Source organism: Talpa europaea, assembly GCF_964194135.1.
Source record: "Talpa europaea genome assembly, chromosome: 12".
NCBI lineage: Eukaryota > Metazoa > Chordata > Mammalia > Eulipotyphla > Talpidae > Talpa > Talpa europaea.
Window position 1 is genome coordinate 52,968,298 of NC_140079.1, and position 24,772 is coordinate 52,993,069.

Here is a 24,772-nt window from a genome sequence, read left to right on the forward strand (position 1 = left end):
TTACTGTGGCCTCAGAATAAAAGACAAATTCGTTCAAGCTGTGTGCGTGGAGAGGTAGGTGGCACATTTGTTAGGTCATAAAGACCTTGTGGGAACTCGCGATCACCCTGAAAACGCATGAGGACGCTAAGGAAACCCACCTTGGGGAGAGAATTTGGTGGCTGGATGGTAGAAAGGGTTGCGGGGTGGGGCCAGGAAGAGTGACCGGCATGGCTACGCCCTATTGCGAGCACGGCTCGGCTCCGAACAGAACTCGGGGCACACCCCTCTTCATGCCCACCTTCAGCTGAGGCCCCTCCCCCGCCCCCCACACCTTGCGCGGGCCACCCACCCCCACCCCCATCCCCACCCCCAACCCCACCGCCACCCCGCAGGGAGCCGCACCCAACCACAGCTCCACGCGGACGCACCCCCACACTCCCTCGGCCAACCAGCTCCGCTGCCCCAACCCCCTCCCGCGCACCCCGCCCCCGGCAGCACCCGCGAGCCGCCCCCCGGCTCGCCCACTGGCCAGCGCACCTCAGGGCGGGAAAAGTGCTAACGGCTGCACTTGAGCCTCGGGAGACCAAGGAGATGGCGTCGGGGCCCGGGGCCACGGTGCCTGAGGGCTCAGTCCGAACCGGCAGCCCCAGCAGGCGAGGCGAGAAGGCTGGCTTGGCGCCCACCGGGGACTCCGCGGTCGCGGGCACCCTCAAGGGCTGCGCATCCCCGGTGAGGTCGGTGGTGGCCTCCCCTCGCCCCGTGAAGGTGAAGGGGAAGGCGGGCCGGGAGGCCGCCCGGCGGCGGCTGCAGCTCCTGCCGGACTCTCAGGCCGAGAACCCGGGAGAGGGAGCTGAGGAGGAGGAGGAGGAGGGACCCCTCCTCACAGTGCCCGAGGAGGATGAAGAGGAGGCGCAGCCATTGCCCCCGGTCTGCGTGTCCCCCATGAGGGGGATGTGGCGGGACGAGAAGGTGGCTCTGTACTGTGACGAGGTGCTGCAGGGCTGTAAGGTGAGGCGAGGGAGATGAGGTGCCCGACGGAGCCCTGCCCAGGGAAGAGACGCCCCTAGGGGTAGAGGGGGGCTTTCTTCTGAGGGTGATGGGGGTACAGAGGGCGCCAAGAAAACCTGTCTATCAAGATCCACGTGGACGGCGCTTCCCCTATAAGAGGTGCCCAGGCCCAGCCCTCAAAGCGTTAGATTATCTGTCAGAGATTCTTCAGTTAAAGAGCTGACTGTAGGGCCTCCCTGGTGGCGCAAGGGGTTAAGCACCGCACCAGGAAGCAATCTGCAGCCTCTGCAGCAGGAGTTCGATCCCCGGCCTGCCAAGGAGCTACCCACATGGCGCAGCAGACCTCTCCTGTCTCGCCCACTGCTCCCCTCAACAGTGTATTTCAGTCAGTCTGCCTGTACCGTTCCCCACTCTGTCTCTGGTGGATCCTGTCACCCCCTGCGTCTCTGGCCTGTACCCAGATCTTGTATGCATAAATAAACAAATCTTAAAAAAAAAAAAAAGAGACGATTGTAATAGTGTTTTCTGATTTTCCAAGAGCCAAAAAGATGTAGCTAGGTCCTATCATTTCCCAGGTATACATCTTAGTACTTTCACATAACAAATTGGGCCAAACTTAAAGATAAGATTTCTTTTACACATAATACGAAAAATGGCAACACTTTAAGAATGATTCCCTGCTATCAGTCTAGGATGTGGACTGATGTATGTTTCAACATATTTTGTTTTTTAAAAGGTCATAGCTGGAGATTTAGTGTATAAAGATTTTCATTGCAGTGATATTTACAAAAATTAAAATTAGAAACTAAATTTCCATCTCTAGAGGTGGTGAAGAACTTATGGTGGCTTCAGATGCTGGTAAATGCTGCAGCTGTAAAATCATGTTTTTAAGAACTGTAGATACACTGTAATTTTAAGTAAAAAAATCAGGAGACAAAACATGAGTGATATATGAATAATTAGATGCATAGAAAAAAGACCAGAAGGAAATACATGAAAATATCAACAAGGCGTTAGAATTAGATATCTGTTATATCTAATTCTGGTTGCCAGGGTTAGGAGTGCTTTTTGTTTTCCTTATTTTTTTGTGTTTTCCAGATTTTCTGTAAGTGAACCATATAATCAGAAGAATATTTTATTTTTTGAAACATTATTACCATAAAGCTAGGGTAGTGTTAGTAAACAAATTATATCTGGTATTGAGGACTGGAGAAGACTAAGTCACTTAAAAGCAGTTGAAAAACATTTATATAAATTACTGTATCATTAATCAAAAAGAGCCTAGTTACTGAATTTCATTATAGCTGATTATCATCCTTGAGATAGTTGAGTTTAAATTTAAGTCAAATGGACAAATATTTATGAATACCTAGTATATTCATTTGTTTTATAGAATGTAATGCAATTTTAAATTTTTATGTTTGAATGCATCTTAAGTAGGTCATTATATCTATATGTTCAGAAAAAGAATGCTTGGACTTCCCTGGTGGCACAAGGGGATAAGTCTCAGCACTATCAAAATGTCGCCAGCCACTGCAGCACGAGTTTGATCCACGGCCAGGGAGCTAACCCGCATGGCACAGCAGGCATCTCCTGTTTACCCACTGCTCCCCTCAGTGGTGTATTTCAGTAGATCCGCCTGTTCTGCTCCCCACTCTGTCTCTGGTGAATCCTCTCTCCTCCCACACCTCTGGTCTATGTCCCAGCTCTTGTATGCATTAATAAATCTTTTTTTTTTTTAAAAAAGAATGCTCAATGGATTAATAAAACAAATTACTTAAGACAAATAGAGCCTCATCTCTGAATTAATGTACTGAAGAAATGGATCTCTTTTAAGTTTTTTATTGTTTATGATATTTTTGTTAAATATAGATCCAGTTAAAGTACTCTATTCCATTATTTAAAGGTATATTGGTTCCACATTTAAGTAGAAATCAGTTGTAAATCTGTAATTTTGTATATTTATACATACATGTATTTTTTGTTTTGTTAGGCAGAAGATGCTGATGAAGCTATGAGTAAATACCTATCAGAAAAATTAAAGTTGAAAGACAAATGGCTTGGTGTCTGGAAGACTAACCCTGAGTTATTCTTTGTGAAATATGAAGAAGCTTCTATCCCTTTTGTTGGTATACTGGTTGAGGTAAATAATTTTTACCTTATCTTTGTTCTTAAGTTATATATTCTTTGCAGACCAAATTATGACTGTATTAATAATTTAGGGCTTTGATATTTAATTAGAGATTGTCAAAATTTTTCCTCTTGTTAATAGTGTAAACAGAAGATAAGGGGATATTAGCACTCACTTACCTATAAACAGATATTATTAAATGGAATTAATAGCATCTGATAATATTTATTGACCTATTTTCATAGCAACATAAGGCGATGGAAGGATATCCCATGCTCATGGATGGGAAGAATTAATATAATCAAAATGAATATCTTGCCTAAAATGATACACAAATTCAATGTGATCCCCATCAAAATCCTGTCAATATTTTTCAAAAAAAACTGAACAGAAATTATTGAAATTTACATGGAAACACAAAAGTACTCAAATTGCAAAAGTAACCTTAAAAGTCTAAAGTTGCCTTACCAATTTTAAACCTTAATATAAAGCAACAGTATTAAAACAGTATGGTATTAGCATAAAAATATATACATAAACCATTGGAATAGAATGAAAATTCCAGAAATATATCCATGCATATACCAGTACCTAATATTTTTTTATTTTTATTTATTTTTTTATTTTATAGAGGCATGTTTATTTATTTATTTGTTTGTTTGTTTGTTTTCTTTATATATGCACTGGGTACAGTCAGAAGCGCGGGAAGGTGAGGGAATTCACCAGAGCCAGAGCGGGGAGCAGAGCAGGCAGAAGGACCAAAGTACACTGCTGAGGGGAGCAGCGGGCGGCAGGAGAGGTCTGCACGCCATGTGGGACCCTCCTCCAGTGGCTGGGGAGCAGCCGGGGATCGAACCAGCGCTGCAGAGGCCGCGGCAGGTTCGCAACCCAGCGCTCAACTGCTGCGCCACCGGGGAGGCCCCCAGTACCTAATCTTTGATAAAACATGCATGACCACAAGATGGGAAAAGATAGTCTCTTTAATAAATAGTGCTGGGAAAATTGAAAGGCCACAGTTAAAAGAATGAAGTTGTATTACTCACTAACACCATACACAGAAATTAATTCCAAATGGATTAAAGATTTAGATTTAAAACCTATGATAGGGTCTCAACTGTGGTGCAGAGGTTGAGCACTGGGTTGCAAAGCTGCACACAGCCTCTGCAGCCCTAGTTTGATCCCAGACCACTGGGCGAGGGTCCCACATGATGCACAGACCTCTCTTGCCGCCCACTGCTCCTCTCAGCAGTGTACTTCATCAGTCGGCCTGCTCTGCTCTCTGCTCTGGCTCTGGTGAATTCTCTCACCCTCCCGTGCTTCTGATTGTACCCAGTGCTTGTATAAATAAATAACTCTTAAAGGTAAAATAAAATAAAATAAAACCTACAATGATAAAGTACATAGAAGAAAACATTGCTGATACATTCTAGGATATCAACAATAAAGATATTTTTGCCAACACCTATAGCAAGAAAACTGAAAACAACTGAGATTACCTCAAGTTAAAAAGCTTCCATACAGTGAAAGAAAATAAAAGATTAAATAGGCACCCTACTGAATTGGAGAAAAGGTATTTACACAATATAAACTGATAAAAGTTTAACACCCAAGATATATAGAAAATCTCATACAATGCAACAATTAAAAAAAACTAACCCTATTAACAAGTACATATCATATATGAACAGACAGTTCACCAAAGAAGATATCTAGAAGGCAAAAAAATATGAAAAATTCTTCATTATCACACCTAATAAGAGAGAGACAGATTAAACTAGAAGGAGATAACAACCTCACGAACCACAGTACTGTTATATCCCAAAGTCCATAGTTTACATTAGGGTTAACTCTTAGTGCTGTATATTCTGCCGATTTGGGTAAATGTATATTGACATGTATTCATCAATTCAGTGTCACACAGAATATTTTCACTTCCCTAAAAATGCTCTGTGCTCCGATGTTCATCTTCCTCCCCCCAATCTCTCAACCCCGATCTTTTCATTGTCTTTATAGTTTCATCTTTTGTAGAATGTTATATAGTTAAAATTATACAGTATGTAGCTGTTCCAGATTTTCTATCATTTAAAGTATATAAAAATTTAAGGTATTTCCATGGCTTGATTGCTCATTTCCATTGGGGCCTGGATAAAATTCCGTTGTCTGAAAGACAACACAAAAAAAACTACAGGCCAATCTCCCTAATGAACACTGATGCAAAAATCCTCAATAAAATTTTAGCTATCAGAATCCAACAGTGTATCCATAAGATAATTCACCACGACCAAGTAGGATTCATTCCACAAGGATGGTTCAACATCCAAAAATCAATCAACGTTATCCAACACATCAACAAAAGGAAATATAAAAACCATATGATAATATCAATAGATGCTGAGAAAGCTTTCGACAAAGTGCAACACCCATTCATGACAAAAGCCATTGAAATTCTTGGGATACAAGGAACATTCCTCAACATCATAAAGGCCATATATGACAAGCCAACAGCCAGTATCCTTCTCAATGGTGAAAAGCTGAAAGCATTTCTATTAAGATCTGGAACAAGACAAGGATGTCCACTCTCACCACTGCTTTTCAATATAATACTGGAAGTCCTAGCCAGAGCAATAAGACAAGAGAACGATATATAAGGAATCCAAATAGGAAAAGAAGAAGTCAAACTATCACTATTTGCAGATGATATGATAATATACATAGAGAACCCCAAAAAGTCCACAGAAAAACTAATTCAACTCATCAATCAGTTCAGTAAAGTGGCAGGATACAAAATCAACATGCAAAAGTCAGTAGCCTTCCTGTACACAAACAATAAATCTGAAGAAGAAATAAAAAAAACCATCCCTTTTATTATCGAAACAAAAAAAATCAAATACTTGGGAATAAATCTAACAAAAGAGGTAAAGTAAAGGACCTATACAAAGAAAACTATAAAACACTGTTAAAACAAATAGAAGAAGACACAAAGAAATGGAAAGACATCCCCTGCTCATGGATTGGAAGAATAAACATGATTAAAATGGCCATTCTACCAAAAGCAATATACAGATTCAATGCTATTCCAATAAAAATTTCAATGTCATTCTTCAGAGAAATAGAACAATTATTGATGAAATTCATATGGAATCACCAAAAACCCCGAATAGCCAAAGCTCTCCTGAAAAAAAAAGAAGGGAATGGAGGCATCACACTCCCAGACTTCAAATTATACTACAAAGCCATAATCATCAAAACTGCATGGTATTGGAACAAGAACAGACACACAGACCAATGGAATCGAATAGAAAATCCAGAAATAAACCCACAGATTTATGGTCAACTAATCTTTGACAAAGGAGCAAAGAGTATGCATTGGAGCAAAGAATGTTTTTTTCAATAAATGGTGCTGGGAAAACTGGGTCACTACATGCAAAAGAATGAAGCTTGACTACTACCTCACACCATACACAAAAACCAACTCCAAATAGATTAAAGAACTAGACATAAGACCTGAAACTATAAAATACATAGAAGGAAATATAGGCAAAACACTACATGATACGCACATCAAAGACATCTTTACAGACACATCACCCAAAGCAGTGATAGTGAAGGCAAAGATCAACAGCTGGGACTACATCAAATTAAAGAGCTTCTGCACAGCAAAAGAGACAATAACAAAAACAAAGAGAAACCCCACCGACTGGGAGAACATTTTTGCACCCAACACTAATGATAAAGGACTGATCACAAAAATCTACAAAGAGCTGATGAGACTCAACAAAAACAAAGAAAATAATCCAGTCAAAAAATGGACAGAAGAGCTAAAAAGAAACTTCTCTGAAGAGGAAATGCAAATGGCCAACAGGCATATGAAAAAATGTTCAACATCACTTGTAATCAGGGAAATGCAAATCAAAACTACCATGAGATACTATCTTACACCAGTGAGAATGGCACATATTAAAAAAAGTAGCAACAACAAATGTTGGCGAGGTTGTGGAGAAAAAGGAACTCTCCTGCACTGTTGGTGGGAGTGCAAACTGGTCCAACCACTATGGAGAGCTGTGTGGAGATTTCCTTACCTACTAAACAGAGCTTCCATATGATCCAGCAATTCCACTCCTAGGTATTTATCCAAAGGACACAGAAACATCAATTCCAAAGAGCACCTGCACCCCTATGTTTATAGCAGCACTGTTTACAATAGCTAAGCTTTGGAAACAACCCAAATGCCCCAAAATAGATGACTGGATCAGAATGGTACATATACACCATGGAATATTACTCATCATTCAAAAAAGATAAACACATGCAGTTTGCAGCAACATGGATGGTGCTGGAAGGGATCATGCTCAGCGAAATAAACCAGAAAGAAAAAGAAAAATACCAGATGGTCTCACTCATAGCAGGAATCTAGAAAACTTTAATAAGGGACCAGGAAAAAGAATAACTATAAGAAATAAAAATCAAAATCAATAAACAACTATGAACCAGAGAGACACTTTGGGGTCTGGGGGCGGGGAGGGGAGGGATTGGGGTCAAAATAAGGGGTTCACAATTGTATGGGGAATATAAAAATAAAAAAAAATTATATAAAAAATAAAAATAAAAAAATAAAATGAAATTCAATTAAAAAAAATTCCATTGTCTGGATGAATCACAGTTTATTACCTACAAAGGACATCTTGATATTTTTCCAGTGGAAGTTTTGGCAATTATGAATAAAACTGCTCTATAAGTAGCTTTAAGTAAAAGAAAAACTACTGAAAAATAAAGTATTTTATTGAATGTGTACTGAAAATTTTCACAACTGATTATTAGAAGTATTAATTAAGGTATAATTGACAAAATGATAAGTTACTTAAAGTGTACAATGGGATGATTTGATATACTTATATATCAACATTTTACATATTATGAAAGGACTCCACTTACTGAGTTAATTAACACAACCTCATATGTTTACCTTTTGTGAGAAAATTCATATTCCTTCAACAGATTTCAGTTAAGCAAAACAATGTTACCCTTCTAGGCACTAATGTCATACTTTTTAAAAAAGATTTACTTTTATTTATTTATGCATATAAGAACTGGCCAGAGCTGTGGGGGGTGAGAGGATTCACTAGAGACAAAGTGGGGAGCAGAACAGGTGGAGCTACTGAAATACACTGCTCAGGGGAGCCCAGGTGAGACAGGAGAGGTCTGCTGCACCATGTGGGTTAGCTCCCTGGCTGGGGATAGGACTCATGCTGCAGTGGCTGGTGATAGCTTGATAGAGCTGAGACCTTAAGCCCTGTTCCAACAGGGAGGCCCCCACTAATGTTATACATTAAAACCTCAGACCTTCTTCATCATATACTGATAGTTTGTACCCTTTTCCAAACTTTTATAAATTTTTAATTTTTTGTTCATTTAGTAATTTGTAAAACAGTATAGTAAACTCAGTGAACCCAGTGGTTCTCAAGACTGATTTTCAGACAGATTCTGGAGATTATCACTTATTTGAAATGAAATAATTAAATGTAGTATTTTTTTTATTAAAGCTAAGTTTATTCAACTTAAGGACTTTTTTGATTATGTCCTTTCTACTTTTGTTATTTGAATAGTCTTTTCTTTACAAATGATATATTATAGATAAGATTTTTTTGAAAAGACACTTTGATGGCAAAATGAATGCTAGAATTTTTTTTTTAATTATCACTATTCTAGAAAATCAAAAAGTCTGGCAATTCAAGTTTAAAAAAGAATTGCTGTCATGCATCTTAAAATTAATGTGTATAGGATTCGAAAATTGTGATATTTAATATTGATCTACATTCTCTATTAGCTACTGAAGGAGTGATAACATTTAAAAGAAGAATGTTTTAAAGTAACTCACATTAACAAAAAAAATCCTTATAGTTTACTTTCATTCGTAATTACAATTTTATGACATTTATCTTAGGTAACTTGTAAACCTCGCCAAAGTTCATCATCTTGTTTCAAAGTTACTGTTTCTGTTGCTGAGCCCTTTTCTTCTAACATTGCAAATATTCCAAGGGATTTGGTGAATGAGATTCTGGAAGAACTAGAGCACAGTGTGCCTCTCTTGGAAGTGTACCCTGTTGAAGGACAAGATAATGATATACATGATATTGCTTTGGCCTTGGAAGTTGTAAGGTAATAGGATTTTTTACCTCTTGAAGTTAAAATTATATTTTAAAAGTCAATATTTTATTTGTTTATTTAAGTACTTCACAAATATTGATTTAATTTTCACTCACTGCTGAATTCAGTTGGTCCTTCTAAAATGAACATATTTAACTCTTAGTTAAAACATTTTCTTGCCAGAGTATTACATACAGGCAATGAAAAGTTTTCCAGTTGTTGATCTTGGATTTTATAAAAATTGAATTTAAAAAGTTCTATAGATAAATAATATTAATTTCTGTTCATATTTAATCATCTTAAATGTATTGCATTTCTCAAATAGATTTCTTTTTTTTATATTTAAGGACATAAATACTAGATCTCATCACTCACATTATAATTGCTTCTTACAGATTGATACTATCCATAAACAAAATGCAGACTGTGGGGGCATGTGTTTAGTTTTATACTTCTCCCTTGGTATTACAAATTCAATTGTATCTTAAGTATAATGTCTTTAGTGACAAAATTTATGAAATTTTGAAACTAAAGTTTATGATACCACTTCAAGAAAACACTATCTCTGTAGTAACCTAAAATAGAATACAAGATCATCTCAATTTTTAGTCTTTAATATTTCACTGAAAGGTCATTTAGAGATATTTTTCTTAAAAATTAAAATTTATCTGCAGAATTCTATTTTAAACATCCCAGTAACTGCTTTGATCACTATTATCTTTATCTGATTTATTATAGGTTTTTTTATGACTTTCTTTGGAGAGACTGGGATGATGAAGAAAGTTGTGAGAATTATACTGCTTTGATCGAAGAAAGAATTAATTTGTAAGTATAGTTGAAAGCTTACCCAGCAGATTATTAAGATAAACATTATAACTACATTGCTACTTTTCAGGTGGTGTGCTATACAAGATGGAACAATACCTGGTCCTATTGCACAGCGTTTTAAAAAAACTTTGGAGAAATATAAAAACAAGCGTGTTGAGCTCATTGAGTATCAGAGCAATATCAAAGAAGATCCATCTGCAGCAGAAGCTGTTGAATGCTGGAAAAAATACTATGAGATAGTAATGCTCTGTGGATTATTGAAAATGTGGGAAGATTTGCGCCTCCGGTAATAATTTGCTCTATTTTATTTTTTTTTTCATATTTGATTTGATTTGATTTTTTTTTATTTTATTTTTATATTCCCCATACAATTGCAACCCCCCCTTTCTGATCCCAATCCCTCCCCTCCTACCACCCCCCCCCCAAAAGTGTCTCTGTTTCATAGTTTTTTGTTGATTTTGATTTTCACTTTCTTATAGTTATTCATTTTCCTGGTCCCTTATTTAAGTTTTCTAGATTCCTGCTATGAGTGAGACCATCCGGTATTTTTCTTTTTCTTTTTGGCTTATTTCGCTGTAATTTGCTCTATTTTAAATGGAATCAAAAAGATTACATGGTCATTTCTTTACTGTATCAATTGCCTTGTCATGTACCCTGATTGAAACAGATCACACATTAGATGTCTAGTTTATGAGGTAAGCACAATGTACAACTACCAATATTGAAAAAAAAAATTTATATTAGCTGAATTCACGGAAATCATTATTTTGAGGCAAAAAATGTCATAAATCTTCTCCTTTCCTTCTATTTCATTTTTACAGCCTTGATTTTAGCCAAAGCATCAGAAATGAGGAGTTAGGCCACCTGTTTTGTATAGTGTGCAAAGTAAAGAGACAGTTTGTCTAATTTGACTGCCTTATAATTTCTGCATTTCTAACCAACATAAGATGTCAAGTTGCTTTTGATGATAAAGCATTGTAGATTTAACCATGATAATTTCCAGAAAACTGTGAAACATTAAAATAGTTTTACATTGCTGTGTAGTAAAGTACATATTTCTGTTTTTGCTTAAGAGGGAAAACAGAAATTATTGCTCCTGACCTCAAAATTAATGGAAAATCTTGAATGGAGCCAGAGGTTTCCTACTATTTCTCAGTAAATTATTAAACCCCTTCTTGTATAGTCCACCACCATTACTCATTCTTTGCCACAGGAATTCTGAACCAAACAACAACAACAAAATGAATACTAAGTCAAATTTTACTTGTCCAACAATTTAGTTAACTCAAATTTTTCTTTTTGTATTTCTTTCAAATTTGACCTATTTCTTAATCTAGTGCCTATTTTTGATGTCATGTTATTGTGATCCCTGTGTATCAAAATCTTGGCATTACTTTAAAGAATCGATAAGATTTTTGAAATTCACTTATTTCTAGATATTCAACTCATGTTGAATTTGATTACAGGTTATAACTAAATTTTTGATTCAATGGTATAGGGCAACACAGAGTTGGCTCATTTTAAAAGTTATGATTGCAGAAAGTATTTTTAGGAGTGGTGGAGTGATTTGATCAGTCAAACCCAACTATTTGAAGGTACTATGAAGTGACCAAAAGCAGGCAACAACTAGAAAAGTTCATCCTTGAAATGGATTTATCCTCGAAATGTGTAAGAAATGTAAATTTGTAGTTTTTTGGTCTTAGGATGATCCCCAATTCCCATAGCTCTGGCTAAAAAAACAAAATATTTTTAGTAATTGATATGTTAAGAGAGTAAATAAAAAGGAATCACAAATTACTCAACTAAAACTAAAAGAGTCAGAAATGAGGGAGAAAACAAAGGCAAGTACAACAAATAGCAGTTATTGGTATAGCAGGTATTAATTCCACTATATCGGTAATCACTTTAACTATGAATTGTCTAAATACACAAAAGAGAAATTGTCAAATTTGATAAAAATATATGTTTTAATTATATATAACAAACCCATTTTAAATATATAGGCTTAGAAATGTTAAAAAGTCAGAGATTAGAGAAAGATACTTCATGCTAACATAGCCATTAAGAAGTTGAAGTAGCTATATTTCAGACAAAATCAAACTTTGAAAACCAGTTAAATTATCAGGGACAAGTACAAGCAGTACATAATGATAAAGGTTCAATTTTTCAAAAAGGCAAACATTTTTTAATGAGTGTACATCAAAATAGAGCATGAAAATATGGGAGGCAAAATGAACAGAAATGCAAAAGCAGACAAGTCAGTTATTCTAGTTGGAGATTTCAGCATTATTTTTTCAATAACTGATATATCAAGCAATCATAAAATCAGTATGTAGTTTATCTGAATAGCACTATCAATCAACTTGATCTAATAGACATTTATAGACTACTTCATCAGACAACAGCTGGATACACAATATTCTCAATGTCACATAGAGCATTTACCCAGAGACCATATTCTGAAAATTAATAAACATTTTGATAAATTTAGAAGAGTAAAATATATGTTCTCAGATGACAATGGAATTAAACTAGAAATTAACAGTAGAAAAATAGCTGTAAAATTCCCATATTTTTATATTAAATATCACTTCTAAATAACTCATGGGTCCAAAAGAAGTCTCATAAAAAACAAACAAAAAATGATTTTAACTTAATGAAAATAACAAAAATTATGGCATACAGCAAAACCAGTCTTTAGATGTTTTAGTATTAAATGTGTGTATTAGAAAAGAAAGATGAAATAAGGTAAGCTTTCCTTTTAAAAAAAATAGAAGAACAATTAACCCTAAAACAAACAAAAGAAAACAAATAATAGAAGAACAATTAAAAATAGAGGAACAATTATAGAAAAACAATATAGAAGAACAATTATAGAAGAACAAAAATAGAAGAACAATTAACCCTAAAACAAACAGAAGAAAACAAATAATAAAATTGAGAGCCAACAATCAATGAAATAGAAAACATGTTAACAATGGAGAAAATCAGCACACCAAAGCTGGTTCTCTTTTTCTTAGACAGCCAAGAAAAAGAGAAGACATGAGTTGACAATATTAGAAATAAAAGAGGGGTGTCACTACTGATTCAATGGAAATGAAAAAAATGAGAATATTGTGAACAACTTTTATTAAATTTGATAACTTAGATAAATTGGAGTAATTTCTTTAATGACAAATTGCCGAAATCCACAAAAGGGAAATAGCTTCTTTGAATAGATATGTTTATATTACTGTGTCTATAATAATCTTCAAAAAAAGAAGCATCAGGCCCAGATACTCTCACAGATGAATTCTACCAAACACTTAAGAGGGAAGTGATACCAATTTTCTATAATCTATAAAATTGAAGCAGAGGAAGCATGCCCTAACTCATTCTGTAAGACCAGCATTACTCCAAGCACAAACCTGATTAAAGCATTACAATACAGAAAAATTACAGATCGTATGTCTCATGAACATGAATGTAAAAACCTGTATTGAAATATTAGCAAATAAAATCCAACAATTATTAAAATAATAGTATATCATGACTAGTTAGGATTAATGTAAGATGTGTTAGGTCAGATCAACATTTGAGTTTCATTCAATGTAATCCACTACACCAAAAGATTAATAGAAAAAATCATGCTATTTTTTTGCTGAAAAATGGACAAAATCATTCTCAGCATAATAGGAGTGGGAGAACGTCCTCAAGTTGATAAAGCACATTAAAAAAAAAAAAACTACAACTAAATTCTACTTAATGGTGAGAAGTTGATGTTTTCCCTCTAAGATCAGGAATAAGACAAGAATTTTTTTCTCTCATTCAATATCCAACTAGAAATCCTAGATAGTGCAATAGAACAAGAAACAGAAATTGAAAAATACAGATTGGGAAGGAAGGAAGAAAACTTTGCAGATGATAAGATTGTCTACATAGCAAATCCCAAAAAGCAGCATCAACAATAAAAATCTCCTGGAACTAATAAACAAGTATACCAAGTCCACAAAATACAAAGTTAATGTCCTAAATTTAATTGCATCCTTACATATCAACAAATAATTTGAATTTTTAAAAATATCATTTATAGGAAAGCCCAATAATGAAATACTTAGGTATAAATCTAACAAAATATGTATAGAAGCTATATGTGAAAAACTATAAAACTATGATCACAGAAAAAATAATGCAGAGATGTGCCATTTATCCATTGGAAGACTCAACGTTGTTAATGTCACTTCTTCCCAATTTGGTCTATAGATTCGATACAATCCTAACAAAAAATACCAGCAAACTTATTTTTTAGCTAACATAGTACTGAAGAAGAATTCAGTGGGATTATTTCAAACTCCACAGTTTTAAGACTTTTTTATTAAGCTACAGTAATCAAGAAAGCATGGTGAGATAATAGGCACATAGATCAATGGAACAGAATATAGATTTCATTAAAAAACCCACATAGAGTTGTCTCATTTTTGGCAAAGTGGTAAAAGAAATTCAGTGGAGGGGCTTCCCTGGTGGCGCAGCGGTTGAGCGCTGGGTTGCAAAGCTGCCCGCGGCCTCTGCAGCGCCGTTCGATTCCCAGCTGCTCCCCTGCCACAAGAGGAGGGTCCCACATGGCACGCAGACCTCTCCTGCCGCCCGCTGCTCCCTTCAGCAGTGTACTTTGGTCCTTCTGCCTGCTCTGCTCCCCACTCTGGCTCTGGTGAATTCTCTCACCCTCCTGCGCTTCTGACTGTACCCAGTGCATGTATAAACAAACAAACAAAGGAACAAACAAATAAATAAAAATACATGCCTCCTTAAAAAAAAAAAAAAAAATTCAGTGGAGGGCCTCCCCTGGTGGCGCAGTGGTTGAGCGTTGGGCTGAAAAGCTGCCCGCAGCCTCAGCAGCGCTGGTTAGATCCCCGTCCACTGTCGAGGGTCCCACGTGGCGCGCAGACCTCTCCTGCCGCGCCCGCTGCTCCCCTCAGCAGTATATTTCGTCAGTCTGCCTGTTCTGTTCCCTGCTCTGGCTCTGGTGAATTCTCTCACCCTCCCGCACTTCTGCCTGTACCCAGTGCTTGTATAAATAAATAAATCTTTAAAAAAAAAAAATTCAGTGGAGAATTTTTCAACAAATGGTACTAGAATAATTGTCCAAATGCAAAAACATAAGTCTAAACGCAGACTATACATTTCACAAAAAATTAATTTAAAGTGGTCCATAGTCAATTTTTTTTCTAATGGAATACTTAAATGATTAAGAGATGGGAAAAAGGAATAGTAAAGGAAAACGGAAGAAAGAATAGAATTAAAAGTGAACTAAAAGAACTAAATAGAGCTACAAGTGCTGAATAGCAAAGTATAAACAACTAAAAATCTAGAATTGTTCTGCTGGAAGGAAAACAATCTGTTAATTGAACAAAATATCTAAAACTTGACATGTTCAAAAAGATTCTTAAGCCTTTTTATCACAGACACAACTCACCTGTTTTGTGTGAGTCTACAATTCATTGGATCATGAAAGTACAATCAGGAAAATTTTCTACTGTATCGAAAAGTTGAGGTGTTTGAGGTATTGATTGCAGTGGGCTGCATGCAGATTTTTCAGATACAACACATTTAAATGAACAGATATATAGGGTTCAGGTGCTTAAACACTAAGTTAACTAAAATATTTGAATAATTCTATTGCTCTCAAAGATGCTCATTACTCTCAAGGAACTTAAAACTAATGAAACCTATCCTTGATGTAGATTACCAAGTTTTTATTTTCTAAGTGTGTATAGGTGAGTCTTTTTAATGTTAATTTCAGATATAATTCATGCTAACTTAATGATAAATGTTTCAATTCTAGAGTTCATGGGCCCTTCTTTCCAAGAATTCTGAGGCGTAGGAAAGGAAAGAGGGACTTTGGAAAGACTATAACACATATTGTAGCAAAAGTGATGACTACTGACATGGTAAGAAATACATATTATTCTTAAGATTTCACTCCATATAGTAAGAAAAGAAACTCTTAGAGGGTAGGATTATTGTCTGTCTCATTATTGCCTTGTTTCCTCAAAAAAAAGGGCATAGAATAAGTACTAAGTAAATAAATGTTAGTGACTATTCACTGAGCACTAATCAGGGAAAGGATAAGAGAGACTATTATGAGAAGATTGCATTTGAGGGAGATCCAGTATTGGTTCAGACCCAGCAATGTCTTTCTTCTTCATACATTTGCTAACTTTGAACTATGATGCAGCTATGGTGGCAAATAGGCAATTACACTTATAACACAGAATGATAAATGCTATATATAATAAGAGTATGTACAAGATGTACCTAAGATGGATACATAAACCAGACATTATAGCTCGCTGGTTGGTATAAATAACAGCTGAAATCTGAAAGGTGAATATAAATTTAATCATTCTAAGGGGGAAAATGTAAGTGAAAGAGTAAATATTTCCATCTCATTTGACCTTTCAGTAGCATTTCACAGCTCTCTCCTTGAAGTATTCTTTTTCCTTCTGTTCCTGTACTTTATTGGTTTTCATTCTCCCGAGTTGCATATTTCCCTTCCCTTCTGTCCTGTAATTGTTTGGCACTTTTCTCTGTACTATGTTATCCCTAAGTAATTATCTGATTTCTTGCCATTACTGCCATTATATTTACTGATAATCTAAAATGGTGTGCACAGCTTAGGTTTTTGTTCTGAGCCCCAAACCTATATACCCAATGGCCTATCTCCAGATGATTGTCTCACAAATACTTAAACTCTCAAATGTCCACAGTTAAAATCTCCATTGACCTGCTTATTTTCTAGAGTGCCATTCCAACAAATGGCAATAGCATTTACTCACGTAATGATTCATGATGTTGAACATCTCTTCATGTGCTTGTTGGTCATTTGTGTATCTTCTTTGAAGAAATATCTATTCAAATTCCATGCCCATTTTTAAATAGGATTGTCTTTTTGCTGATGATTGTGTGTTCTTTATATATTCTGGATACTAGAGTCAGATGTTTACTTTGCAGATACGTTCTTCTGTTCCATATTTGTTTTTTCACTTTCTAGATGTTCTATGATGCACAAAAATTTTAAAGTTTGGTGAAGTCCAGTTTATTTTTTTTTAATTAGTCATGTTTTGGTCTCATACCTAAGAAACCATTACCAAACCCATGGTCATGAAGATTGGCCCTTATATTTTCTTCTAAGAATTTTAAGATTTTAGCCCTTAATATTTGAGTTATTGATCCATTTTAGTTTTTGTATACAGTATGAGGTAGAGGTTGAGTTTTAATTTTTTTCTGGATAAGTATAATTACTTTATGATAGTACATGAAAAAGTAGGGCTATAAGCTCTTCCCATTCTTCAGGACGTCCATGATGGAAAAGGCATTGAGGTCAGGAGATTCTCAGTATGTTGGATAAGTGGGTAATGGATCCCCAGCAGCTAAGGATCTCTCTTTTCCTAAAATACACTCACTTGCGCTGGTGGTACAGGAAGATCTTAATTCTTGGTGGGCAATTTCATTCTTTCCCACAGATACCCAGTTTTCCCAATACCATTGTGGAAGAGACTGCTCTTTCCTCTATTGAATGATCGTGACACCATTGTAGAAAGCCACTGGCCATATTTGTATGTTTTTTTTTTTCCTGGACTTTGGATTCTATTGTCTTTTATGTCTAGTCTTGTTATAGCACCACACAGTTCAATTGCTGTAGTTTTGTAGTAAGCTTTGAAGTCATAAGTGTGATTCTTTCAACTTTTCCTTTTTTTTTTTTTGATACTCAGAGTATTTTGCAATTCCACATGAATTTGAGGATGAGGTTTTCCATTTCTGACATATGGTGTAGCCTAGAGAATGTTCCATGTGTACTCCAGAAGAATAAGATTTCTATGCTGGCTTCTGTATATGTGTATTAGGTCGACCTGGCATATAGTGTTGTTCAAGTCCTCTGTTTCCTTATTGATCTTCTGTATAGATGTTCTAGTCATTGTTAAAAGTGGATTTTAAAATTCTCCAACTGTTATTGTAGAACTGTCTGTTCTCCCTTCAATTTTGTCAATGTTTCTTCATATATTTTTGGGTCTCATTGTTTAATGCATATGATTATCATAATTATATCTTCTTGATGCATTAACTTTGTCAATATAAAATGTTTCTAATAAGTTTTTGACTTACCAGTATTTTGTCTAATGTTACTATAATCACTGCAGTTCTCATTTGATTACTATTTGTATCAAATATCTTTTTTATATGTTTTTACTAGTAATATGTTTGTGTCTTTGAATCTAAACTGAGTCCCTTGTAAGTATAATATAACCATCAGTTCATGTTTCTTCATCCGTTGTACTAGTCTCTGTCCTTTAACTGGTGATCTTCATTTATTAACATTTGAATTGGTTACTGATAAGAATTTACTTCTGTCTTTTGCTATTTGTTTTCTGTATGTTATATTCCTTTGTGTTTAATTTTTCCTAGTGCATGTTTGGTTCACTCCTTATGTCTTCTCTGTATGTTTTTGTTATATTCTAAACATGAGGATTATCATGGGGGGTTATAATTAACATTGTAAATTTATAATACTTTAGCTTGAAAAAATAAAATTAAAATGCTTTTAAAGCAAGAAAAAAGGAATTTGGTTTGAATTGACAACAACTTAGCTTCAATACCATATAAATGTCCATATATAGCTCCATTCCTTCTTTAAGTTGCTGTTGTCACAAATTGCATTTTATAGATTGCCTGCTCATAACCTTGGATTTATAATTATTTTATGCAGTACTTTTTTAAAACTCAATAGGAAACAAAAAGAGGAGTGTTAAACCAAGATTACAATAATATCAGTCTAATTTACTCATGTATTCATCTTTACCTGAGTTCTTTATTTCTTCTTAGTGCTTTGATTTACTATGCAAAATCCTTTCCTCTCTGTTTGAGGGACTCCCTTTACCATTTTTTGTTTGTTTGCTTGTAGGACTTATCCAGCCTTTGTCTATGTGGGAATGTCTTAATTTCTTCTTAAAAATTTGAAGGACAATTTTGCTGGATATAGAATCTTTGATTGACAGTTTTTGTCACTTTTAGCACTTTAAATATCTCATCTCACTGCTTTCTGATTTCCATAGCTTCTGATGAGAAATCAGCTGTTAATATTATTGCTGATTACTTGTACATATAAAATTGCTTCTTTCTTGCTGCTTTCAAGATTCTTTTCTGTTTGATTTTCTAAAGTTTGACTATAATTTGTAGTGATGTGTTTAGCTTTGTGTTTATCCAGCTTGGAATCTATCAAGCTTCTTGAATATGTAGATTCATGTTCTTCAATAAATTTAGAAGTTTTCCCAATATTTCTTCTTAATCTGTGGATTGATATTTGAACATTTGATAAACAAATACATAAATTACAGTGTACTAATACTTATACAAGATAAGTTTGGGGGAAAGCAGATGTTACCTATTATGTTAATTGAATACAATTACTTATTGCAGCATAACCTTTTTGTTCAAGGTATATTACTTTATTTCTTCTTTTCAGGTAAAGGACCTATCTTCAGACACACTTCTCCAACAGCATGATGATTTGGATTTGGCTTTGGATAGTTGTTATAGTGGAGATACAGTAGTTATTTTTCCAGGAGAATATCAAGCTATCAATCTTGCTTTGTTGACTGATGACATCATTATAAAGGGTTAGCAGGGCATCCTTTGCAATCTTTTAATAGTAATGTGCAGTGGAAAAACTGTATATTATAAAATATGGTTAATGAAACTACTAAAAATTATAGCATATTTTATGTTACACAAAAATCCTTATGAGCCTCTTACTTATTTTTCTCATAGCTTATATGACCTTCTCATTGCTTTAGATGACCTTCTTTGGACATACTGTACAGAGCAAATCAATCAGTGAGACTGCTTCTTCACCATGATAATACAGCACTATTCACAGAGATTCTACATAAATGAGCAAAACTAGAAAAAAAAATATGTTCATATTATTTTCAATAGGTTGTATATTTTCTCAAAAGCCACTTTTTTTCTCACCTATCTCCACTTTAGGAGGAAAGCTCACATGTAAGGATCTATTAAAATTTATTCAGCATTTTCTCAAATGCAAACTAAACTAGATAAGAAGTATAAAAAGAGTTTGCTACATTACTTTTAGTTTTTGAACATATTTAGGAACTTTGTTTCTGTCCTTTTTCATTGGAATAAGGGTATTCCCACTGTTTGGCCAAAAGAAAAGAATGAGTGACTTAATTTTTGCCTATCCAAAAATTGAATAAATTTTTCAATAGATTTTTATGCTAGAAATAGTGTTTTGCCTAATTGCATAGGTACTAAGAACCATATTGTAACTCTAAAAAAATTGTAGCCCCCTTGAAAACCCAACCCCTTCCTTATTTTTAGATTGATGTTTAGTTTAGATGTTTTGACTATTGCAAGGCAAAATTATGGATGTTATTCAAGTAATCTTTTAATCTAATTCAAGTCTGACAGTCTTTTTTAGTTATAGTAATTTATTTTGTTTTTAAAGCAGGTTATGGTAAGATACTTTTGTAGCTTAGACATTGTGCACATGACTGCAGGTAATATAATTTATGGAAATATGTAGTGAACTGAGTATATTAAATAAATAACCATATGTCCATTTACATTTGTTATAAGCCTAGATTTTTCCATCATGGCATCAAAATAAGGTCAAAAGATTACATTAAAATTAAGTATATAATTATAACTGAATAATTATATATATTACAATATTATTTAAAACATGTAAAAAAAGAACTTAGTAATTATTGACTGGCTAAAGGTCTTTGTATTTAGGGATTGCTGATTTAATTAGGTGATTTTTTCTTCCTATTATTCAGGAATTGGAAAGAGAGAGGAAATTTTGATTACTTCTGAACCATCTCATGACAGTTTTGTGGTGTCCAAAGCTGATAATGTGAAATTAATGCATCTATCTTTGATACAACAAGGGACAGTTGATGGTATTGTGGTGGTAGAGTCTGGTCACATGACTCTAGAAAACTGTGTGTTAAAATGTGAAGGAACAGGAGTGTGTGTTCTTACAGGGGCTGCTTTGACAATTACAGACAGTGAGATAACTGGGGCCCAGGTATTTCATTTTATAAAAACTATAGCTCTATATGCCTATAGGTAATTTTGAATGCTCTTAACATAAAAGGGTAACAGTTATTTCATCTTTGAATTATAATTAAGCCTAGAAAATGATAGAAATAAGCAAAATGAGGACAGGTGCAAGAGTATCATAGTGTACTTAGGAAATATAAACTGTTTAAATCCACAGTAAGGAATTGGCAGCTTTGGTTTAAATGTGAGTTTTTAATAGTATAAGAATCAGTGGCTATAAAACAGATCATGAGTCAGTTACTTGATGACTTATTTTAAAAAAAATAAGTCCTTATGTATCAGACATGACTAAAGTATTAAGATTAGTTCTGATAGTTTCTTTAGATAGCAATCATGTAGCTTGAAGGACTGGAAAATTGAATTAGAAAAAAATTAAAGCAGAAAAATGAGAGAAACGTTTTTAAACAATGATTTTTTCTTAATTTCCACTAGCTAAGGAAATTAGACTTTAAAAGCATTATGAGGGATTTGGAATATTTATACATTAGTCCTTCCTTATTCATATGAGATAAGTTCCAAGACCCAGTGGATGCCTAATATTATAAGTAGTACCAAATCCTGTAATTGTTTCCTACACACACAGACCTATGGCAAAATTTAATTTATAAATTAAGCAGCTTTTGTTTAAGTGTAAGTTTTTAAATGAGTTTATGAATTAAGCACAGTAAACAATAACTAATAAATAATTGTAACAGTAAGTTGTAATAAAAGACTATATGGGACCTCCCCGGTGGTGCAGCGGTTGAGTGCTGGGTTGTGAAGCTGCCAGCAGCCTCTGCAGCGCCAGTTCGATCCCCGGCTGCTCCCTGGCCACCGGAGGAGGGTCCCACATGGCGCGCAGAACTCTCCTGCCGCCTGCTGCTCTCCTCAGTAGTGTACTTCGTCAGTCTGCCTGCTCTGCCTCCCGCTCTGGCTCTGGTGAATTCTCTCACCCTCCTGCGCTTCTGACTGTAACCAGTGCTTGTATAAATAAATAAATAAATCTTAAAAAAAAAAGTATGTTTAAAAAAAAGAAAATGAATGTAGTCTATCTCTCTCAAAATAGCTTATTTTCATAACATTTTGGAATCATGGTTGACTTAGGTAATTGAAACCTCAGAAGGTAAAAAACCATGGAGAGTGGGATGAAAGGGGTAAGGGGAAGGCAAACTGCTATAAGTAAGTTTTTATAATTATTGGAAAGAATTGCCTAGATTTTTTACTCCTTCCAGTGACTTCATTTGGGTGGGAGAACAATGTAGTGACCTTTGTTGTAGACCTAATGATTTTCTTAACACAAATTAGAACATCAGCTCTATAATAAATTGGTTCATGCACTATCATGGGTTTTCATATATAACACTGTGCTTCGATTGCTAATACAGTTTTCAAATATAAAGAAAATTTGGAAATGTACGTGCATGTTGTAAATTGATTTTCTTTTAATTGGCAGGGTGCTGGTGTTGAGCTGTATCCTGGGAGCATAGCCATCTTGGAGAGAAATGAAATTCATCACTGTAATAACCTCCGAACAAGTGATAGTTCAAAAAGCACCTTAGGTGGAGTTAATATGAAGGTATTTTCATGTTTCTTAATATAGGATTGTTATAATAATTATAGTTATTAGAGAACTAAAATATTTGCTTTAGCCTTAAGATTTAGTCTACATGTTACTGATTTGGGAAAGGACAGTAATGTAAGTAATTATGATTTAAACAATTTAAATTCTTAGTAAATGAATATGAGTAAGTACATTAACTTTTGCACTTACAGAAAAGCTTTAGATTTTTCATTGGGCAGTTTTAGAATACATTTTGAAAGAAAATAAAGGGAAAATGTGAAGTATTTTGTCTTCCAAACTGTAAAATAATTCAAGCTAACCGATTAAAACATCAATAGCAACACTTTCTAAGGGAAGTGCATTTACATTCCTCTGTACTTCTATAATTTCTGTCTTTCTAGGTCCTTCTCTAGACTTGTAGAGTTAATAAAGTTCTCTCCCCTGGAACTCTGCTTATCATTACTTGAAATACCATCAATTTATCATGTTATATTAAAAGTCAGCTTCCTGGTATATAATTGTGTCCCCATGTACAATCAGTTGTTTTTATCACTGATGAAAATAAATTGAAAATTTTTCATTTAATATTTTCTCATTAAACATTTGGTAATATTCCAATTAATCAGGAAAATAACACTTGTTCAAAAGTGAGATTCAGTTGTTTTAAAAATATTTGTAAACCCAAGAATAAGCTCCAGAGTTTGATATGTTCATTAGTTCCTAGCTTTTAAAAAATCATTTAAAAATTAATTTTTTGAATAATTTAACAGGTTCTTCCAGCACCCCGATTGAAGATGGCTAATAATCATATTTACAACAACAATGGTTATGGAGTAAGCATTCTTCAACCAACTGAACAATTTTTTATTGTATCAGAGGAAGCCCTCAACAAAGGGGCTGCTTCAGGAGATAAAAAAGATGACAATATGCTTTCCAAAGTAATGCAAAATCTGAATTTGGAAATGAATAATAATAAAATAGAAGCGAACTTAAAGGGGGATATCAGAATAGTGACAAATTAAAGCATTTGGATTTATGTTAAAATTTTATATTTCAGATATTTCTCATATCCCACAGATACGGTAATTTTAATTCAAAACTTATTTAAAGACACATAAACATTTAAAATGCTCTTTCATTGGCTGATTCACTTCTTTTTTTTTTAGTAACAGTTGAAAATACTCCAGACACCATAAAATTCGCCCTTTTTGGGCAGTGCTGGCAGAGGGCAGTGCAGAATGCATCGATATTTTGGGGGCCGAGGGGAGTGCGCTTCAGTGGGGCCTCCACCCCCACCACCTGTCTTGTTGCTTTCCTGGGCACCACTTCCCCCACCAGCTGCCCTGATGTGATGCCAGCACTGCTCTGAGCAGTGTCACCCTCTGTACCAGAAAGCTGGGGGGCACTATGGGGGAAAAGAGAAAAGAAAGTGGAGGAGGTACTATTGCATAATAGGAGGGGAGAAAGAAGAGTATGTGATGGGGAAAGTTCTTGACCTTCAAGTAGTAAAAGGTACCGTGGAGTTACTTTCTGAACTACAAAGTGTTCTCAGATTAGGACAACAGGGCGGCACCAGAAGAGAACCTGGAAGGCTGGATCTCGTGGCCAGGGTTCTAGTCTCAGAAAACAGCAGGGGACAGATCAGAGGGAGGCAAGTGCAAAGCTGACTGTGGTTCTGAAGATAAGGGAGAGAGCAAACCAAGGGTGGGGGGGGGGTGGAAAAAGGAGATGCCAGGAGAGAGGCTTGGGGTGGGGAAGAAGAGAATTGGAGCGAGAGCCCACTGTTTCCAGTGGAGAACTCATGTTCCTGCTGAAATGGGAAAACTGATCAGGCTAGTCTGGCCCCTGCCGGGGAAGCCAATGTCAAGTTGTCATATCCTTCTAGGAAGCCAATGTCAAGTTGTCATATCCTTCTAGATTTGACATTGTATTTCTACCCAAGGAAGATGACCAAAAAATCGGCAAGATTTAACTCTTAAGTACCAAACTCCTGTCATATCTGACTGTGGGTTTCAAGT

At 35.3% G+C, this 24,772-nt stretch overlaps 1 protein-coding gene across 1 annotated transcript; it reads left to right on the forward strand.

Moving 5' to 3' along the window:
• Window positions 1-573: 573 nt before the first annotated feature.
• SHCBP1L (SHC binding and spindle associated 1 like) lies at window positions 574-23,776 on the forward strand (the record flags this gene model as incomplete). The annotated part of the gene is made up of 10 exons (XM_084251516.1): window positions 574-990; window positions 2,984-3,133; window positions 9,063-9,277; window positions 10,004-10,090; window positions 10,161-10,379; window positions 15,915-16,020; window positions 19,593-19,746; window positions 20,929-21,179; window positions 22,647-22,769; window positions 23,525-23,776. 10 exons carry the CDS (start codon window positions 574-576, stop codon window positions 23,774-23,776), a joined length of 1,974 nt encoding a protein of 657 aa, XP_084107642.1.
• Between the last annotated feature and the right edge of the window lie 996 nt (window positions 23,777-24,772).